Source organism: Rutidosis leptorrhynchoides, chromosome 9 (genome assembly GCF_046630445.1).
Source record: "Rutidosis leptorrhynchoides isolate AG116_Rl617_1_P2 chromosome 9, CSIRO_AGI_Rlap_v1, whole genome shotgun sequence".
NCBI classification, from domain to species: Eukaryota; Viridiplantae; Streptophyta; class Magnoliopsida; order Asterales; family Asteraceae; genus Rutidosis; species Rutidosis leptorrhynchoides.
The window spans coordinates 39020773-39037213 of NC_092341.1; the positions used below are offsets into that span (position 1 = coordinate 39020773).

The 16441-nt window shown below is 32.9% G+C and overlaps 1 protein-coding gene across 1 annotated transcript; it reads right to left on the reverse strand.

Annotated features, from left to right (window-relative positions):
• Positions 1–2558: 2558 nt before the first annotated feature.
• On the reverse strand, positions 2559–4772 carry LOC139867088 (omega-hydroxypalmitate O-feruloyl transferase-like). Its single transcript, XM_071855415.1, has 2 exons — positions 4329–4772; positions 2559–3516 (listed from the first exon to the last, which is right to left on the reverse strand). The coding sequence occupies exons 1-2, from the start codon at positions 4770–4772 to the stop codon at positions 2656–2658; spliced, it is 1305 nt and encodes a 434-aa protein (XP_071711516.1). The 3' UTR covers positions 2559–2655.
• Between the last annotated feature and the right edge of the window lie 11669 nt (positions 4773–16441).

The window sequence follows — 16441 nt, forward strand, 5'->3', positions numbered from 1 at the left end:
AGATAATTAGGGCAAGTTTTTTTTTTTTATGAAGTGAGGTGAAGGTTTGAAACCCTAGAAATGATTGAATGTAATGACCCCTAATTTAATGCTAATACTCCGTATCAAATAATATAGAAGGGTAATTAAGGGATTTCAAGTTATGATTAGCTAATCACTTTTATTTGTTAGCTAATCTTGAAAATGGATGGCTAGGATCTCATATTGGCATTGATCCTATGATCATATAGGAGCTTCATTTTTTAATGAGGAGAGATATTGCTCATCTTTTAATATTTAAAAGAGAAAAGAGATTTGTTTGTTGTAGGAACGATTAAACGGTATTAATCAATCTTATTTTCAATATCTTGTGAGAAATTATTCGATATTTGGTTTTATATCAAAAAGACTCAAAATACCAACGATCTAAAGTAGATAAAAGACTTTTAGATGTTGTAGATCGTCAACCAGAAGTGTAGACCTGTAAGGATTCGTAATCACGGCTAGGGAATGTTTTAGGTTCGTAACCCTAACAATAAACCCGAAATCTTCATTAAATAAGGTCTGTACGGGCAACCGTGCGGTTGCACTTGTACTCGTGCGGATGCAACCTCATCCGTGCGGTTCCACAGACAGCAAGCAATTTAACTTGGAACGCATAGAATCGACTATCAAAGTACTTACTTTGTCTTACTACACACGAATAATTATAATGAACTTGGGACTTACGTTCATGCACCAACATTTGCATTATATAAATTTATATTATTTATTACGAAGTATTATGATTATTATTTACGGAGTATTATTATCCAACTATATAACGACCAAAGGGTTTGAGTGTCGTTCTATGTTTTAATTTTTTTTGGGTCAAAAGTCGTTTTACATATATACGAAAGTAAACAGTTAAAACCCAAAATAATTACAAAAAAATTCAGACAATGTTAAAATGACAACTTTTCGGGGGTTAAAAATATAAAATCATTATTTTAATAAAAAAAACTTAAACAAACACTATCCAAATATTTAACCGGGTCATATCTTCTCGCTCGCCTCGCGTTAAATTTTTCCCACTTCACCGTACAACTCGAAATAATTTTACGAACACAACGCAACTAGCTATACGCGAAACGGACATTTTTCAAAAAACGATAAACACTTCGGCATGCCTTCCATACACATATATACACGTATAATAAACAACTCAAACTAACTACATCATATCGATGGTGTCGTTTCCTTTTTTTACTCAAACTTCCTGACGTTAAAAACGCGCAGGTCATTAGATATACTAGGTACTAACCACGTGTATCCAAACACACACGTAGCAAAGCGTTTTTAATTCTGTAATTACATAACGTTACGTTAACTATGAATATGCAACCCGAAAGACTCCGCAGCATCGCGCGGGCCACTTTTACTAGTTTAGTATATACTAGTGAAATGATCCGTGGAACCACGGGTTTGGTCAAACGAAATAGTTTAATGATATGTTTTTAGAAATTAAGTGAATGTAATTGTTAAAGTCGTTTAGTTTAATGACCCGTAAAACCACAGATTCTGACAAAGAAACTTGTCGTTGTTTTTACAAACATATAGAGACATGTATTTTCACATACATATATAACGTAATTAATCCCGTAAAGAGAATCAATATTTGAATATTAATAATATAATAATAATTATTATAATTATGATAATAATAATTAATAATAATAATAATAATAAAATTTGCTTAAAAATTGAGTATTTATATTTTTAATAATAATTATAACTAATAATAAATGCCTTTATATCTTAATCATAATAATTAAATTATAATTAATTGTAAAAATTAACTTTTAATTGTAAATTAAATTGATTTATGATGTCATCCAAATGGGTTGGATTTTTTTTCAATTTTTATTTTAATTTTTTTCAATGAATGAAAATGACTATTTATGATGTTATCATTATAGCATTTTAATATTAAAACGGAAAACATTTCATTAACATGTCAACTCAACAAACAACTCGTGAATAATTTGATTCATTCTAAAAGGTTACTTGTGATAAATCGCCTACCTCAACTACTTATTTAAATTATTTATTTATGTCACAAAAAAGTCAATGTATCCTTAGTTACAAGATACCTAATATCAAAAAGAAAAGTGATAGTTTCGCCTCTAAATTTATAAATTCACCATCATTTGTGGCTATTTTTAAAAAATTTCTTTCAATAAATTCTAACGTGAAATTTATGCAAGACATTATTTAAAGATAATTTGAATAAAATAAAGTGAAAGTATCACCTCCCTTACAACCAATAAAACACACTGATTTGTCTCCTCTCCATGACTTCAATTTATTACACAAATCATAAATTTATCTTTCACATAACATTTATCTTTTATACAAATTCAGTGTAAATATGCCTTATAATTTATAATATAATATTATATATATATATATATATATATATATATATATATATATATATATATATATATATAATCATATCATATATCATATATCATATCATATTCATATATATAATTATAATATATAATAATAATAATAACAATAATCATAGTGTCCATAAGAGTTAAATATAAAAGTGATAAAACAAAATATTTATGAAATAACAAGAGACGCAAATTCCACAAAACAACCTTATCAGTTGATAACTTGATAACTCTATATTTGCTTCACAAGTTGTGTAAATGTTTCCATAGCAGAAACTGGCAATCCAAGCAAAACATTCACACTTTTCCTCCCTTCACCATGCGATAAAAACAGAATCACTTCTTTTTCTGGTAACGCAACCGGCCCTGACATTTTTGGTTTTCCCCAACCGAAATCGTTAGCATGAAACGAAAGTTTCGACCATGTAGTAATCAACAATGTTGACGTGAGTGATGGCCTAGCGCGTGTCATCTCAAAATAATCTATTGCAGATCTTATATAACTGTCGTTTATCATCTTAACCGCGTCATGAACTAACTTAACGCTATATGACAAATTATTATTTACTTGTTCGCCAGCTGTACAAATAGAATAAGTTAAAACAATGCCGTTGCCAGAATAGCCTTCTGGCAATGGCGGATCAAGTCTGGTCCGTCCATCTACTGCGAATAAAAGTTTAGTTTTTTGATCAGGGTGCATTTTTAATGATTCGGTTCTTGCTTTCCATACGAAAGCCGACAGGGCTTCGAAAGTAGTGCAACTCGAGATATATCCATCTGACTTGGCTTTCGTTTTTAGGGCTTCAAGATCGTCCGGTGTAAAACAGAACGATCGGTAAGATAATTCTTCTTTATAGAGATCAGCACTATTTGATACATCTTCGATTTCTAGGAATTCATCGTGAGGGAATTCAACGAGGGGAGGGTTACGAGCTTTGAGAATTGAGCGGTCGAGAAATGGAGGAACCTTGAGTGGCAAGTCTCGAGCGATTCGACTCCATGAGTTGATGAATTCCATAGCAGCAATTCCATCAAACATATTGTGGTTCATTCCTAGCCCAAGCACAAATCCTCCACACTTAAATTTTGTCACCTACCAAAATTAATGAAAAGTTTTAGCTTTAAATTACTCTGTAAAATAACTGGAATCACCAAAGGATATATCTGTTAATTCTACAAATATTAGCTAGTAACCGGCAAATTGGTTATATATGTCCAGTAGCATACTCCACAAATAAAATATACAGCAGATAATGATAACTAATTTCATAAATATAAAGTTTTTTTTATTTTTCTTTTATCAAATTGTGAGTTTCCATTTTCATGATAGATATAGATAAGGGTGTATTTGGATGAAGTAACTGTTAACCAGAACCTAGAAGTCGTTGATTTCAAACTAGAAGCCGAAGCTTATTGTTCAAGCTATAAAGTAAAGCTAATTTTTTTTGCAAATATTTAGCAAAGTAGTTGAAGTTTCTTTTATAAAGAAAGTAGTTCGAGTAAGAAAATTATAGTTGCGAATTGACTTAAAATGACAAAAATGTAAAATGTAAATTAATATATTAAAAGGCTTTTTATTAATTTCATGTTTCACAGTCTATTTTTCTATAAGCTACTTGTTATATTTGTAAAGCTTATAGTCCATATTTTCAAGAGATATGCATACAAAATTCATTCATGTAATACATATGTTAAGCTTATATCAATAAACTCTTATAAGATAGTTATTCCAACAGCATTTAGATATTACATATAATACATATGTAATACAAAAGTTAGGAAGTATACACACTTGAGTTTTGTTGACTATAACACTTTAGTACCTTTAAGTTTATATAATAACAAAACTGAAATTTATAGAAGTTGATATTTTATATAAATTGAACAAAAATGAGTACTAATTACCTGAACAGCAAGAGGAGGAATTTCAAGAATGTTTTTAGCACCAGGAATGTCATAAACCAACTTGCCAAGTGTCACTGGATCAGGTTTAGTATGATCACCGATATCATCGATATCACAATCAGCTTCAGCCTCAACAAAAACCGCACCTTCATCGTTACAATCCACAATTAGTTTCATTTCAGGGCTAATTGTTAACCTCCCAGCTGCAGGGTAATAATGCACAAGAACTTTAGCTAAAGCATCTTTAATAACTTCAACCGCGGTTTCATTCCCTTTTTCCTCAGACTTAAAACAATAGATTGTTCGTACGATAACCGCAATGTTTTGGTCCAAATTCGAGAGAAAATAGTGACCCTTTTTGGTTTCTTCAATTGGTTTCACAAATGTTGGTTCTCCTAGTCTTGTGACATTGAGTTCAACGTTATTGAATCCGGTACTTCCCATTTTAACCCGCGAAATGGAAAGATTTTTAATAAAGGAAAAGAAAAAAATGTTATATTATGAAGAAGTGAAGATAAGTGTGAGTTTGAGCATGCAAAGATCATATATTATAGCTATATCATGTTAGGTACATGAATGTACCTTAAAATAAATGGTGATTTAATTAGTTTAAGAGATGAAAGCCAAAATGGTGTATTTGTTAAGATGAAAAGATGGTTATTTATATAGAAAAAAGAAAGAAGATATGGGAAGATGAACAACACCAAGGTTTTGGTTAACAATAAACATTGAAAATGACTTATGATCAAAATAAGGGGTTTTCTTTTATTTACAAGTTTAGCTGACACCTTATGATTTGAGATGGTGACCAAGAGAATTTTTTTTTGAAATAGTAATATTTTTTAATATGTTTACAAAACTAGAAATTTTGAAAAAAAACTTTACAAAACTAGTAAAACCGGAGTTTCAAACTCCGGTTTGGCCAAATCGGTGTTCCAAAGTCCGGTTTCTATCTACTTTGTCCACATGGCAGAGTGACATGGCAAACCGGACTTTGAAACACCGGTTTGCCACGTGGAAATTTTTTTTTTTTTTTTTTTTTTTTTAGGATTCTGGGATGAGCTCGTTTATTTGTTTAGAAAAAAAATTTCATTATTTTTGCTAGATTTAAGGGATGAATATTAATTATTAATAAGCTAATTTGAAACTTCTTTTAATGTATTTTGAGAAGTGAAAGTTCAGATAGTTATTACTCCGTAATTAATAAGCTAATTCTTTTAAGCAATGAATATCAATTATTAACAATTAAATTTTTTTTTTTAAACAAATAAACAAGCTCATCCCAGAATCCTAAAAATAAAAAATAAAAAAAATAAAAAAAAAAAAAAAAAAATTTGCCACGTGGCAAACCGGTGTTTCAAAGTCCGGTTTGCCATGTCACTCTGCCATGTGGACAAAGTAGATAGAAACTGGACTTTGGAACACCGGTTTGACCCAAACCGGAGTTTGAAACTCCGGTTTTACTAGTTTTGTAAAGATTTTTTCCAAATTTCTAGTTTTGTAAACATATTAAAAAATATTACTATTTCAAAAAAAAATTCGTGACCAAAACTTGTAACTGTGATGAAATAAATACAAAAATAGATTTACAACTGTTATTTATCATTTTATTTCAAATAATTAATCGACCTACTTATAACTCTAACATGTACATTGGTATATATACAAATTATATTATATATGCTACTTCTAATTTCTAATTTTCTTTTTCTAATGGAAAAAATAAGAAAATGAGTAATTTGAATTAATTTAAACTATGGTTTTAATAAATAATTTTAATTTAAAATATAATTATTAATTATTAATTATTAATTATTATTATGATATTTTCATGAGTCGTGTGACTCGTCTCTTCGGTTCTTTAGTTGGTTGTCGTCATGTCATATGATCTTATAAGTAGGTTTAAAGTTTTTGCACAACATAAAATTAAAAGGCAATTTTGATTGTGTATAGAAAAGTTACTAACATGTACAAGGTTGATTGTATAATTTCGCTCACTGTCATGTACAAAAGATTTAGGGTCTAATCCCCATCTAAGTTTTCTATTTTTGTTGTAAGTATGCTCTCGCATACTGCTCTCCACTTCATGTACTTTTATTGTGTTTAATATAATTTGTTTGGCTTTTAAAAAAAAAAAAAAAAAAAAAGTTACTAACATGCATATGGTTAACAATATATGGCAACCCTTGACATTTATATAAAAAAAATAATAATAATAAGTTATTATAATATATATGATTATGATTATTATAATTATGATTATGATATCTTAATTAAATGGTGTAGGGTAGGGTGGGTAGTCTACTACAACCCAAATATTAAGATACTTAGCCATGGGAGTATGGGACCATAACTTAAAGAGGTTGGTGTGGTTGGCATCCAAATGTGGTTGCTTGACAATGTCACACTCTACATCTAAACAATATACACACTTAAAATCTTTATAAGTGTACATTAATGGTATTTAAGTAACCTTTTTGTTTTATTATTTGTGACAAAAGGCTACTAAATGCGGAACATAAAACAAAGTGTAGTACATGTTACAAATAATTAAGAAGGGTAAAACCAAGAAAAACAACCATACTTAACCCATTTATACACCATGGTTATGATTTATGACTAGCTAATGGTAGAACCTTTATTTTGAACGGCGATATCAACATCGATTCCTCTCATTTGTCGCTCACACACGTTAGGAGGAAACCCAATTCGCGGCGATGTTGACAGTACAATCGAAGGTTGGAAAAAACCCCATAGATCTTTCCAAATCGCATTGATGTTGGCAGTACCATCAAATGTTGAAAACTCCCTGCTTAGAGTGAGAATCGAACTTGAGTTGACAATACCCCAAGTTGGATCTCACACCATACCACTCAAGTCAAGCTTCGGTGGTTGCTAATGGTGAACCTTTAACTAATCTTTTGAAGTTAATCGAACGATAACTTCATCTTGTATACAGTTAGTTACTAACCAATCGACTAGCTTTTTGAGCAACGATATTAAATGATCTAGTCTAAACTAGCGCATTCGTTATTTGCTAGTTTACTCTACAATTTCTAATTTCCATTCTCTAAATAATTAGAGGAACTAAACATGGAAACAAGCATTAAACACACCACATTATGAAACCAAAAACACCACCCACCAATACAATGGATTTCAAAGTTTTTTGATGCATCACATGCAACAAATAACTCTTCGTACAGTTCAATTAAAATACACACCAGTTCTGCAAATTATAGTACGAATGGCTAAAATGTTAAAATACAATGCAAATTTAGAATAAAATGGAATTAGTAAATGTATATGGGTAAAATATCTAGATATTAATATGTATATGAAAAATATTTAGATATTAAAATGTAAAAGAAAAATCTAGAAGATAAAATGTAAAAGAAAAATCTAGATATTTTTATATGGTAAAAATATCTAGATATTTATCCATGGAAATATCTAGTGTGTAGAACTTTCCATGGAGTAGTATAAATATGGGTGGTGACTTCATTTGTGAGCAAGTTGTGAGTGAGAGTTGTGAAGAAGTTGTGAAAAGAGTGAGGTGTGAGAGTTGTGAGGAAGTAAGAAGAGTTAAGTTAGAGAAGAGAAAACTTATAAGTAAGTAATATTGTAATTGTATTTTGTATTAATAAAAGTGTTCTTTGTTAAGTTTCCCGGTTAAGCCTTAGTTCGTGTTTGAGTTCTTAGTGCACTTGTGTTATTTTTATTATATGGTCGGCTCTGCCGCCTAAGTGATACATGGTCGGTTATACCGCCTAAATGATATATGGTCGACACTGTCGCCTAAGTACTATTGTGCACTAAGAATTCATAAAATTAAAGGTTAATCAACGCCAAAGTGTTGGTATAGTGAGTCTAGTATATTCTAGATCCTCTATAGTGGGTGTGTTGGGCTCTTCGAAGCATCCAACAATTGGTATCAGAGCGGGTCGTTCGAGACCATTGCTAGTGGAGGTACTCATCGGTAAACGTTGGACGTTTACATCGACTTGTTTTCACCAAGGCTCTAAGGGAGATTCTATCGGAGCATAGTTAGGAACTGTGAAAGCTCATCGGTCAGGGACCAAGCTTATTGAACGTTGGACGTCATGATGGCAGATCTTGCAAGTACGAGCAGTGGAATCAAGAGTCTCAATAACCACAACTATGGTTATTGGCGGACTTGTATAGAATCCTACCTACAAGGACAGGATTTATGGGAAATAGTTGCTGGCAGTGACACAACGCCTCCACCGAAAGAAAATGCCGAAGCCTTGAGAAAATGGAACATCAAGACCGGGAAGGCTTTATTTATATTGAAGACTACAATCGAGGAGGATCTATTGGAGCACATCCGTGATGAGAAAATACCAAAGGCAGCTTGGAAAACTTTTGAAAAATTATTTTCAAAGAAGAATGAAGCACGACCCCAGCTCTTGGAAAATGAGCTCGCAGGTATCTCACAAGGAAGTCTATCTATTTCTCAGTATTTCACCAAAGTGAAATCTATTTGCCGTGAGATATCTCAACTTGCCCCTGAAGAGAAAGTGAGTGATGCAAGGATGAAGAGAATTATCATCCACGGCTTAAGATCCGAGTATAATGGATTTATAGCCGCTGTGAGAGGATGGCCTACTCAACCATCATTAATAGAGCTGGAGAATTTATTGGCTAATCAAGAGGCATTAACCAAGCAGATGAATGAAGTAACCATAAAAGACGGAGAAGATGCACTCTTCACCAATAAGAAGAAAGCAACATCTCGAAGACAAGAGGCGATGAAATAAAGTAAGACATATGGGTGGAAGGGTCACCCAAAATCAAAAGGCAACGCTTCAGGGGGAGCTCAACAAGGAAGAAGAGATCATCGCCAACAATACGGGGAAAATGATAAGAGAAAGAATGGTGAATGCTTCAATTGTGGCAAGAAGGGTCATTTTGCTCGAGATTGTAGATTCCCCAAAAGGCGAACTTTTGAAGGAAATGTGACCGCCACAAGAGATGAGAAGAAAGAGGTCACATTCGAAGCAACCATTAATGAGGAAACATGGGATGCAGAAGCTGGACTCTCTGTTGAAGCTGACATAGATGATCAAGCTCTTACAACAACTTTAAAGTCAAAAATAAACTACAAAGATGATTGGATCATCGATTCTGGGTGCTCAAATCATATGACCAACGATGGGACGAAGCTGAAAGAAATGGAGGATTACAAAGGAAAGAGAGTCGTGTTGACAGCCAACAATTTAAGGTTGTCTATTTCTCACATTGGAAAGACAATAATTCCAAATAAAGGCGACTCTCAAAAGCTCCAACTCGAGAAGGTGTATCTTGTCCCTGGCCTAAAGAAGAATTTACTGTTAGTACCACAATTAACAGCAGAAGGGAACTATGTGCTCTTTGGACCAGAAGATATGTCTGTATTCAAGAGAGTAAAGGTGGTTGGCAATCCAGTTATGCATGGAAGAAGAATAGAATCGGTCTATGTATTATCTGCTGAAACAGCTTATGTGGATAAGACTCGAAAGAATGAGACGGCTGATCTGTGGCATGAACGTCTTGGGCATGTGGGATACAATAAGTTAAAGGAGATGATGGTGAAACGCATAGTAAATGGGCTTCCTCAAATTGATATCCGAACAGATACAATATGTGATGGATGTCAATTTGGCAAAGCTCACCAATTGCCATTCAAGGAGTCGGCGCATCAGTTCAAGACACCACTAGAGCTCATACACTCAGATGTCTTCGGCCCAGTGAAACAAACATCACTTGGAGGTATGAAATATATGGTGACATTCATTGATGACTTCTCAAGATATGTGTGGGTTTACTTCATGAAGGAGAAGTCGGAGACTTTTCTGAAGTTTAAAGAGTTCAAGAACAAGGTAGAAAGTGAGCTCAATACTAAAATTCGATGCTTACGCACAGATAATGGAGGAGAATATTTATCAACCGAGTTCAATATCTACCTTGAGAAGCACAAGATCATAAGGCAATTAACTTGCCCTAATACTCCACAACAGAATGGAGTGGCAGAACGTAAGAATCGTCATCTTGCAGAAACTTGTCGAAGTATGCTTCATGGTAAGAATGTACCAGGAAGATTTTGGGCTGAATGTATGAAGACGGCTTCATACGTGATTAACAGACTCCCACAAACAAAGTTGGGGCATATTTCACCGTATGAAAGATTATGGAAGATCAAGCCAGCCGTCAACCATTTCAAAGTTTTTGGATGTGTATGCTACGTCTTCGTACCAGATCACCTACGAAGCAAATTTGATAAGAAGGCAATCCGATGCATTTTTGTCGGTTATGATGAATCAAGAAAAGGATGGAGATGTTGTGATCCAAATACTGGAAAGTGCCATACTTCAAGAAATGTGGTATTTGATGAAGCTTCTTCATGGTGGTCACCACAAAAGATAGAGCTTCCAGAATCTCATGGATTAGAAGAAGGTCCAGAAGAAAAAGAAGAACCTAAAGAGCAGATATTGGTTCCAATAAAAGAAGGAGATGGGTCGTACTCTAAGGAAAAGAGGGAAAACTGGTGTACATCAATCTATATCTGAGGAGGTTCGTCCAAGCCAAATGGATGCAGAGGAGCGTGTGCAAGAATTACGGAGATCAACAAGGCCGAGGCAACCTAATCCGAGGTATGCCAATGCTGCTCATGTGGATGAATCAATACCTATTGAGCCTTCCACTTATGAAGAAGCAGCACAAAGTCAAGAATGGCGGAAAGCAATGGAAGAAGAAATTAATGCACTAACAGAAAATCAGACATGGAATTTAGTTCCAAAGCCAAAAGATGTGGAACCAATATCTTGTAAGTGGGTTTACAAGGTGAAGACTCGATCTGATGGCTCCATTGAAAGGTATAAAGCTCGACTTGTTGCTCGAGGTTTTTCTCAACGATATAGGCTGGATTATGAAGAAACATTTAGTCCGGTGGCAAAGATCACAACAATTCGAGTTCTACTAGCTTTAGCTGCTAGCAAATCTTGGAAGTTATGGCAGATGGATGTCAAGAACGCTTTCTTACATGGAGAACTCGACAAAAACATTTATATGGAGCAACCAAGAGGCTTTGAGAACAAAATCCATCCTGAGCATGTCTGCAAATTAAAGAAAGCACTATACGGCTTGAAGCAGGCTCCAAGAGCTTGGTACGGAAAAATTGGTGAGTTCTTGGTACAAAGTGGTTTCACAGTTGCTCCTTCATATTCTAGTTTATTTGTAAAACAAGATCAAGGAAAACTAGTCATAGTGCTAGTATATGTGGATGACTTAATCATCACGAGAGATCACTATGAGGAGATCCAAAGAACAAGAGAGAATCTGTCTATCAGATTTCATATGAAGGAGCTTGGAGAACTCAAACATTTTATTGGACTCGAAATAGAGCAGAAAAGAGAAGGATTATTTTTGGGACAACAGAAATATGCGCGAGATCTTTCGCAAAAGTACGGAATGCTTAATTGCAAGCCTATCTCAACTCCGATGGATCCGAATACAAAACTACGAGCAGATGAAGGAAAAAGTCTTCAAGATGTTACCATGTATCGAAAGATGGTCGGAAGTCTTATTTATCTCACACTAAGCCGGTGATGTGCGTAGAGGTGTATATGAAATAGCTTATATTTTACTAGGAAAAACTATTAAATATGATACAATTTTACACAAGATATTTATTTATTTATAGAACGGATATAACTAAACTTTCCTACAACACTTATAGGCAGTGTACCTAATCGTACAGTAGTGTAGTTTTTAGTAAGTCCGGTTCGTTCCACGGGGAATCTTTTAAACAAAGCTTAACGCTATATTAGTTTTAATTTATAAAAATACAAATATATATAAGTAATATTATTATTATAAAAAGGGGGTTTTTACCGTTTAATGACCGGTTTGTCTATTTTTAAAACTTTAGTCGCAGTTAAAACCTAATGTAAAATATAAAAGACTTAATTTAAAGCGCAAAGTAAATAATGATAATGAAATTGCGATAAATAAAATTGCGATAATTAAAATTTTGATAATTAAAAAGTAAGATAATTAAAAGTGCAATTAAATACAATGACAATAAATAAAAGTGCGATAATTAGAAGTGCAATTAAATATGAAATAAAAGAATTATGCTTATTTAAACTTCCGTAATCATGATGTTTGACGTGTTGATTTTTAGTTTATTCCCATGGATTAATTGTCCTTTGTCCTGGATTATTTTAATATACCTGTCTGGTTTTTGTCCATAACAGTCCATCAGTCATAAATATAAAGTGCGAGTATCCTCGTCAAATTATCCTTATACCCGAAGTCAAATATTCCAACTAATTGGGGACTTAAACTGTAACAAGGTTTTAATACTTTGTTTAATAATTACACCAGGATATCGACTGCATGTAACCCAAGGTTTTAATACTTTGTTATCAATTATGCCAAGTGTCCTTGTACATAATTTCACCCCTGTTTTAATAATTCCATAGACTATTAATCCATTCCCGTGTCCGGTTAAATGAACGATTATTCGTACATATAAATATCCCGCCCATCGTGTCCGATTGAGTGTATATGGTTATTTATAGGGACGTCCAATTGTAAATATTTATATTAAAATTAACAAACTATCATTTAGTTAAACAAATATAAAGCCCATTAATAGCCCATAGTCTAATTTCCACAAGTGTCGTTCTTTTGTCCAAACCCCAATTATGGTACAAAGCCCAATTACCCAATTTTAGTAATTAGCCCAACATCATGATTACTTCGTTTTAAATAAGCATAATAATAATTTAGCTACGAGACATTAATGTAAAAAGGTTGAACATAACTTACAATGATTAAAAATAGCGTAGCGTTACACGGACAGAATTTCGACTTACACCCTTACAACATTCACTAACATACCCTTATTATTAGGATTTAAAATTAAAATTAAAATTATAATTATAATATATATATATATATATATATATATATATATATATATATTTTACGTATGATGAAAAATGAAAAAGGTGTAAAAAATTCGGCCGAATGCTCGGCCTTTTAAAGGTGGATTTCTGACTTTCAGGGCTCCGCGAGTGCGGTGAATTTTGCTCTTCAGAGCTCCGCGAGTGCGGAGCTGTGGAATCCCGCTCACACAAGCTTGGCTCCTAGCTTGCCGACGGATTATATAATATAATATAATATATATATATTAATTTTAAGAATTAATTATATATTATATTATATTCATGTGCATAGTTGACTTGTAATTTTTAGTCCGTTGCGTCGAGCGTTGAGAGATGACTATGGTCCCGGTTCCGGATTTTTGAACGTCCAAGCGTACAATTTAATATCTTGTATTTTGTGTTTCGAATCTTGTACTCTTGTAATTTTGAGACGTTTCTCATCAATAATTGGAACCACTTTGATTGTATTTTGTACTTTTGAGCTTTTTGGTTGTTTGCGTCTTCAATTCGTCGAATCTGTCTTTTGTCTTCACCTTTTATTATTTAAACGAATATTACTTGTAAATAGGACAACTGCAACTAAAAGCTTGTCTTTCTTGAGGAATAATGCTATGAAATATATGTTCGTTTTTAGCATTATCAAATATTCTCACACTTGAGTGTTGCTTGTCCTCAAGCAATATAGTCTTGAATATACAAGAATCACTTCTTTATTCTTCACACTTTGTACATCAGTGATTTCTTTACGGTGGTATAAACAATGGTAGTAACGATGTGGTTTACAGTCTCACATGACTTATGAAAATTTAGATCCATTAAGGAAATTGGATCTTTATGAAAACATTTGATCTTTTGAAAATTCAATCTATTTTTTACCCTAGATAAGTTTTCTGGAATAACCCTTCACCGATGTTTGCAAATTGTTTTTGTGGGTTTGGTGGGTTTTAGATTTGAAAATTTTAGCTCAAAACTTGTGGTTTTGTGTCACCCACTTGCTAACCTTGTATTGGGAAAGCAACACGTCCAGTATACTTGCTTCGTATATTACCTTTCGGTAAACTACCGTCCGGTTGTAAAGGAAAGCGTTGAACAAGCAACTGTTCAGGCAATGTCCCCTGACATGCTTTTAATTATGGTCTATAACGTGTCGGACGCAATTACTATCCTTTGTAGGAGCAATAGTAAAGCTCATCCTTATAATTTTTCGGTCTGGCACAAGGTCCTGTCTTTGACCATGCTATGCAACCACCGTTCTTACGGTTGACACCCGATTTGGTTCAGGTGACCTAATGAATTTCAGGTGAATTCCTAGGATTTTACGTTCAATGGTAATGAACGCATTGAAAATGGGTTTTCAGAAAACAAATCGGTTTGTAATTTTGATCAAAATATTTTCTCGTTCAAGCTCGAGTTTAGATATCATCGAATTCCATGAGTTTGTAATTCTCAATCTTTAAGGTCAATCTCTAGGATTGAGTAATATCAGTCTTAAAAGCTGATTTTTGATCTTTAAGGAGATTATCCTTTCTGGGGATCTGATTCATTAGTCTTATCCAGCTAATTTGCACGGCGTCCTCCCCATTTTACGAGACAAATCCTCTCATGGTTAGGATAAGTCTGACCACTTGGCGACCCTGTTTGATGCTGAGGTCCGTGGATTTCCTGCTGATTTTAGAGATGACTTTTCTAGATTTTTCGTCAACCTACAGCTGGTCTGGACGACAACTTCATGACCTAAATCAAGAAGCGCGTTTCTTTTTCGGAAGACTTTACTTCCTTTTTATGATGGAATTGATTCATCGTGTAGATCCATCTTTCTTACAGTAAATCGGGTAAAACTTTTTATTTTAGTCCAAAGCAAAAGTATCTTCAGTTATTTGTACAAAAATATGTGACATATGTTTAAAATAACTTGGTAAATTTTCCCACACTTGGCTTTTATTTTCTTTTATTTGCCTTTTTATTGTCCTCTATTCCATTTTAAATGAATTCTAACATTTTGGTTTGTTTCTCAATTTATGTCCTTTCCGAGGTAACAATAATTTCGGTGTTAACACCTAGTTTTATCGTTCATAAATATGTATAAACATGATTTTGAATTCATTTAATTGAAAATTTTGAAAATTTTTACTAGAATTGGGTAGTCAGTATATAAGACTAGGGCTGTTCTTTATTATCAGAGAGCACTAGATTCTAATACAACTACTGCGTTACTAGTATTTTTAATGGTAACCAAGTGTATAAGTTAAAAATTGTAAAAATTCGAAAGAATTTAACCCCTTCCCACACTTAAGATCTTGCAATGCCCTCATTTGCAATAAATCAGTAACAATTTAAATTATTGAGGGTGATTAGCGTAGAAAAATGATTAAATTTTACCAAAGTTTCCAAACATATTGGCGTTTGTTTGCTAAATGATAAATGGTGCATATCATTTGTTCATTCCGTCTTGTTGTACATCACATTTGTTTTTCATTTTGTCGTCAAAATTAATAGATTTTGCTGAACTTAATGCCAGTCTTTGAAAATGCGCTGTTTTACCATGTTTTGTACATGAGATAAACTACAAACACATATATACATATTTTTGAAGTTGGGTTTTCACACCACATTCAAAAATTATTAAAATCTAATAAAGTTAGAAAATTATAAAAGCTATTATAATAATAAAATAAGAAATAAGAAATAAGAAAATTAAGAATTAGTAACATTACAATAAAATAAACAAAATTAGAAAATTAGAAAATTACGGATGAGGAGGATGGTTCCAGTATGGGTCCCAAGCGTATCCATAGATGCTGTAAAATGCTTGGGCCGGGTCATATGTAGGATATGGTGGTCGTGTAGTGACCCGAACTTTTCCATGTTTATATATATTAATTGAGATTGATATTTACATGATTAAATGTTTCCAACATGTTAAGCAATCAGACTTATTAAGACTTGATTAATTGAAATATGTTTCATATAGACAATTGACCACCCAAGTTGACCGGTGATTCACGAACGTTAAAACTTGTAAAAACTATATGATGAGATATATATGGATATATATATAGTTAAAATGATACTATGATAAGTAAACATATCATTAAGTATATTAACAATGAACTACATATGTAAAAACAAGACTACTAACTTAATGATTTTTAAACGAGA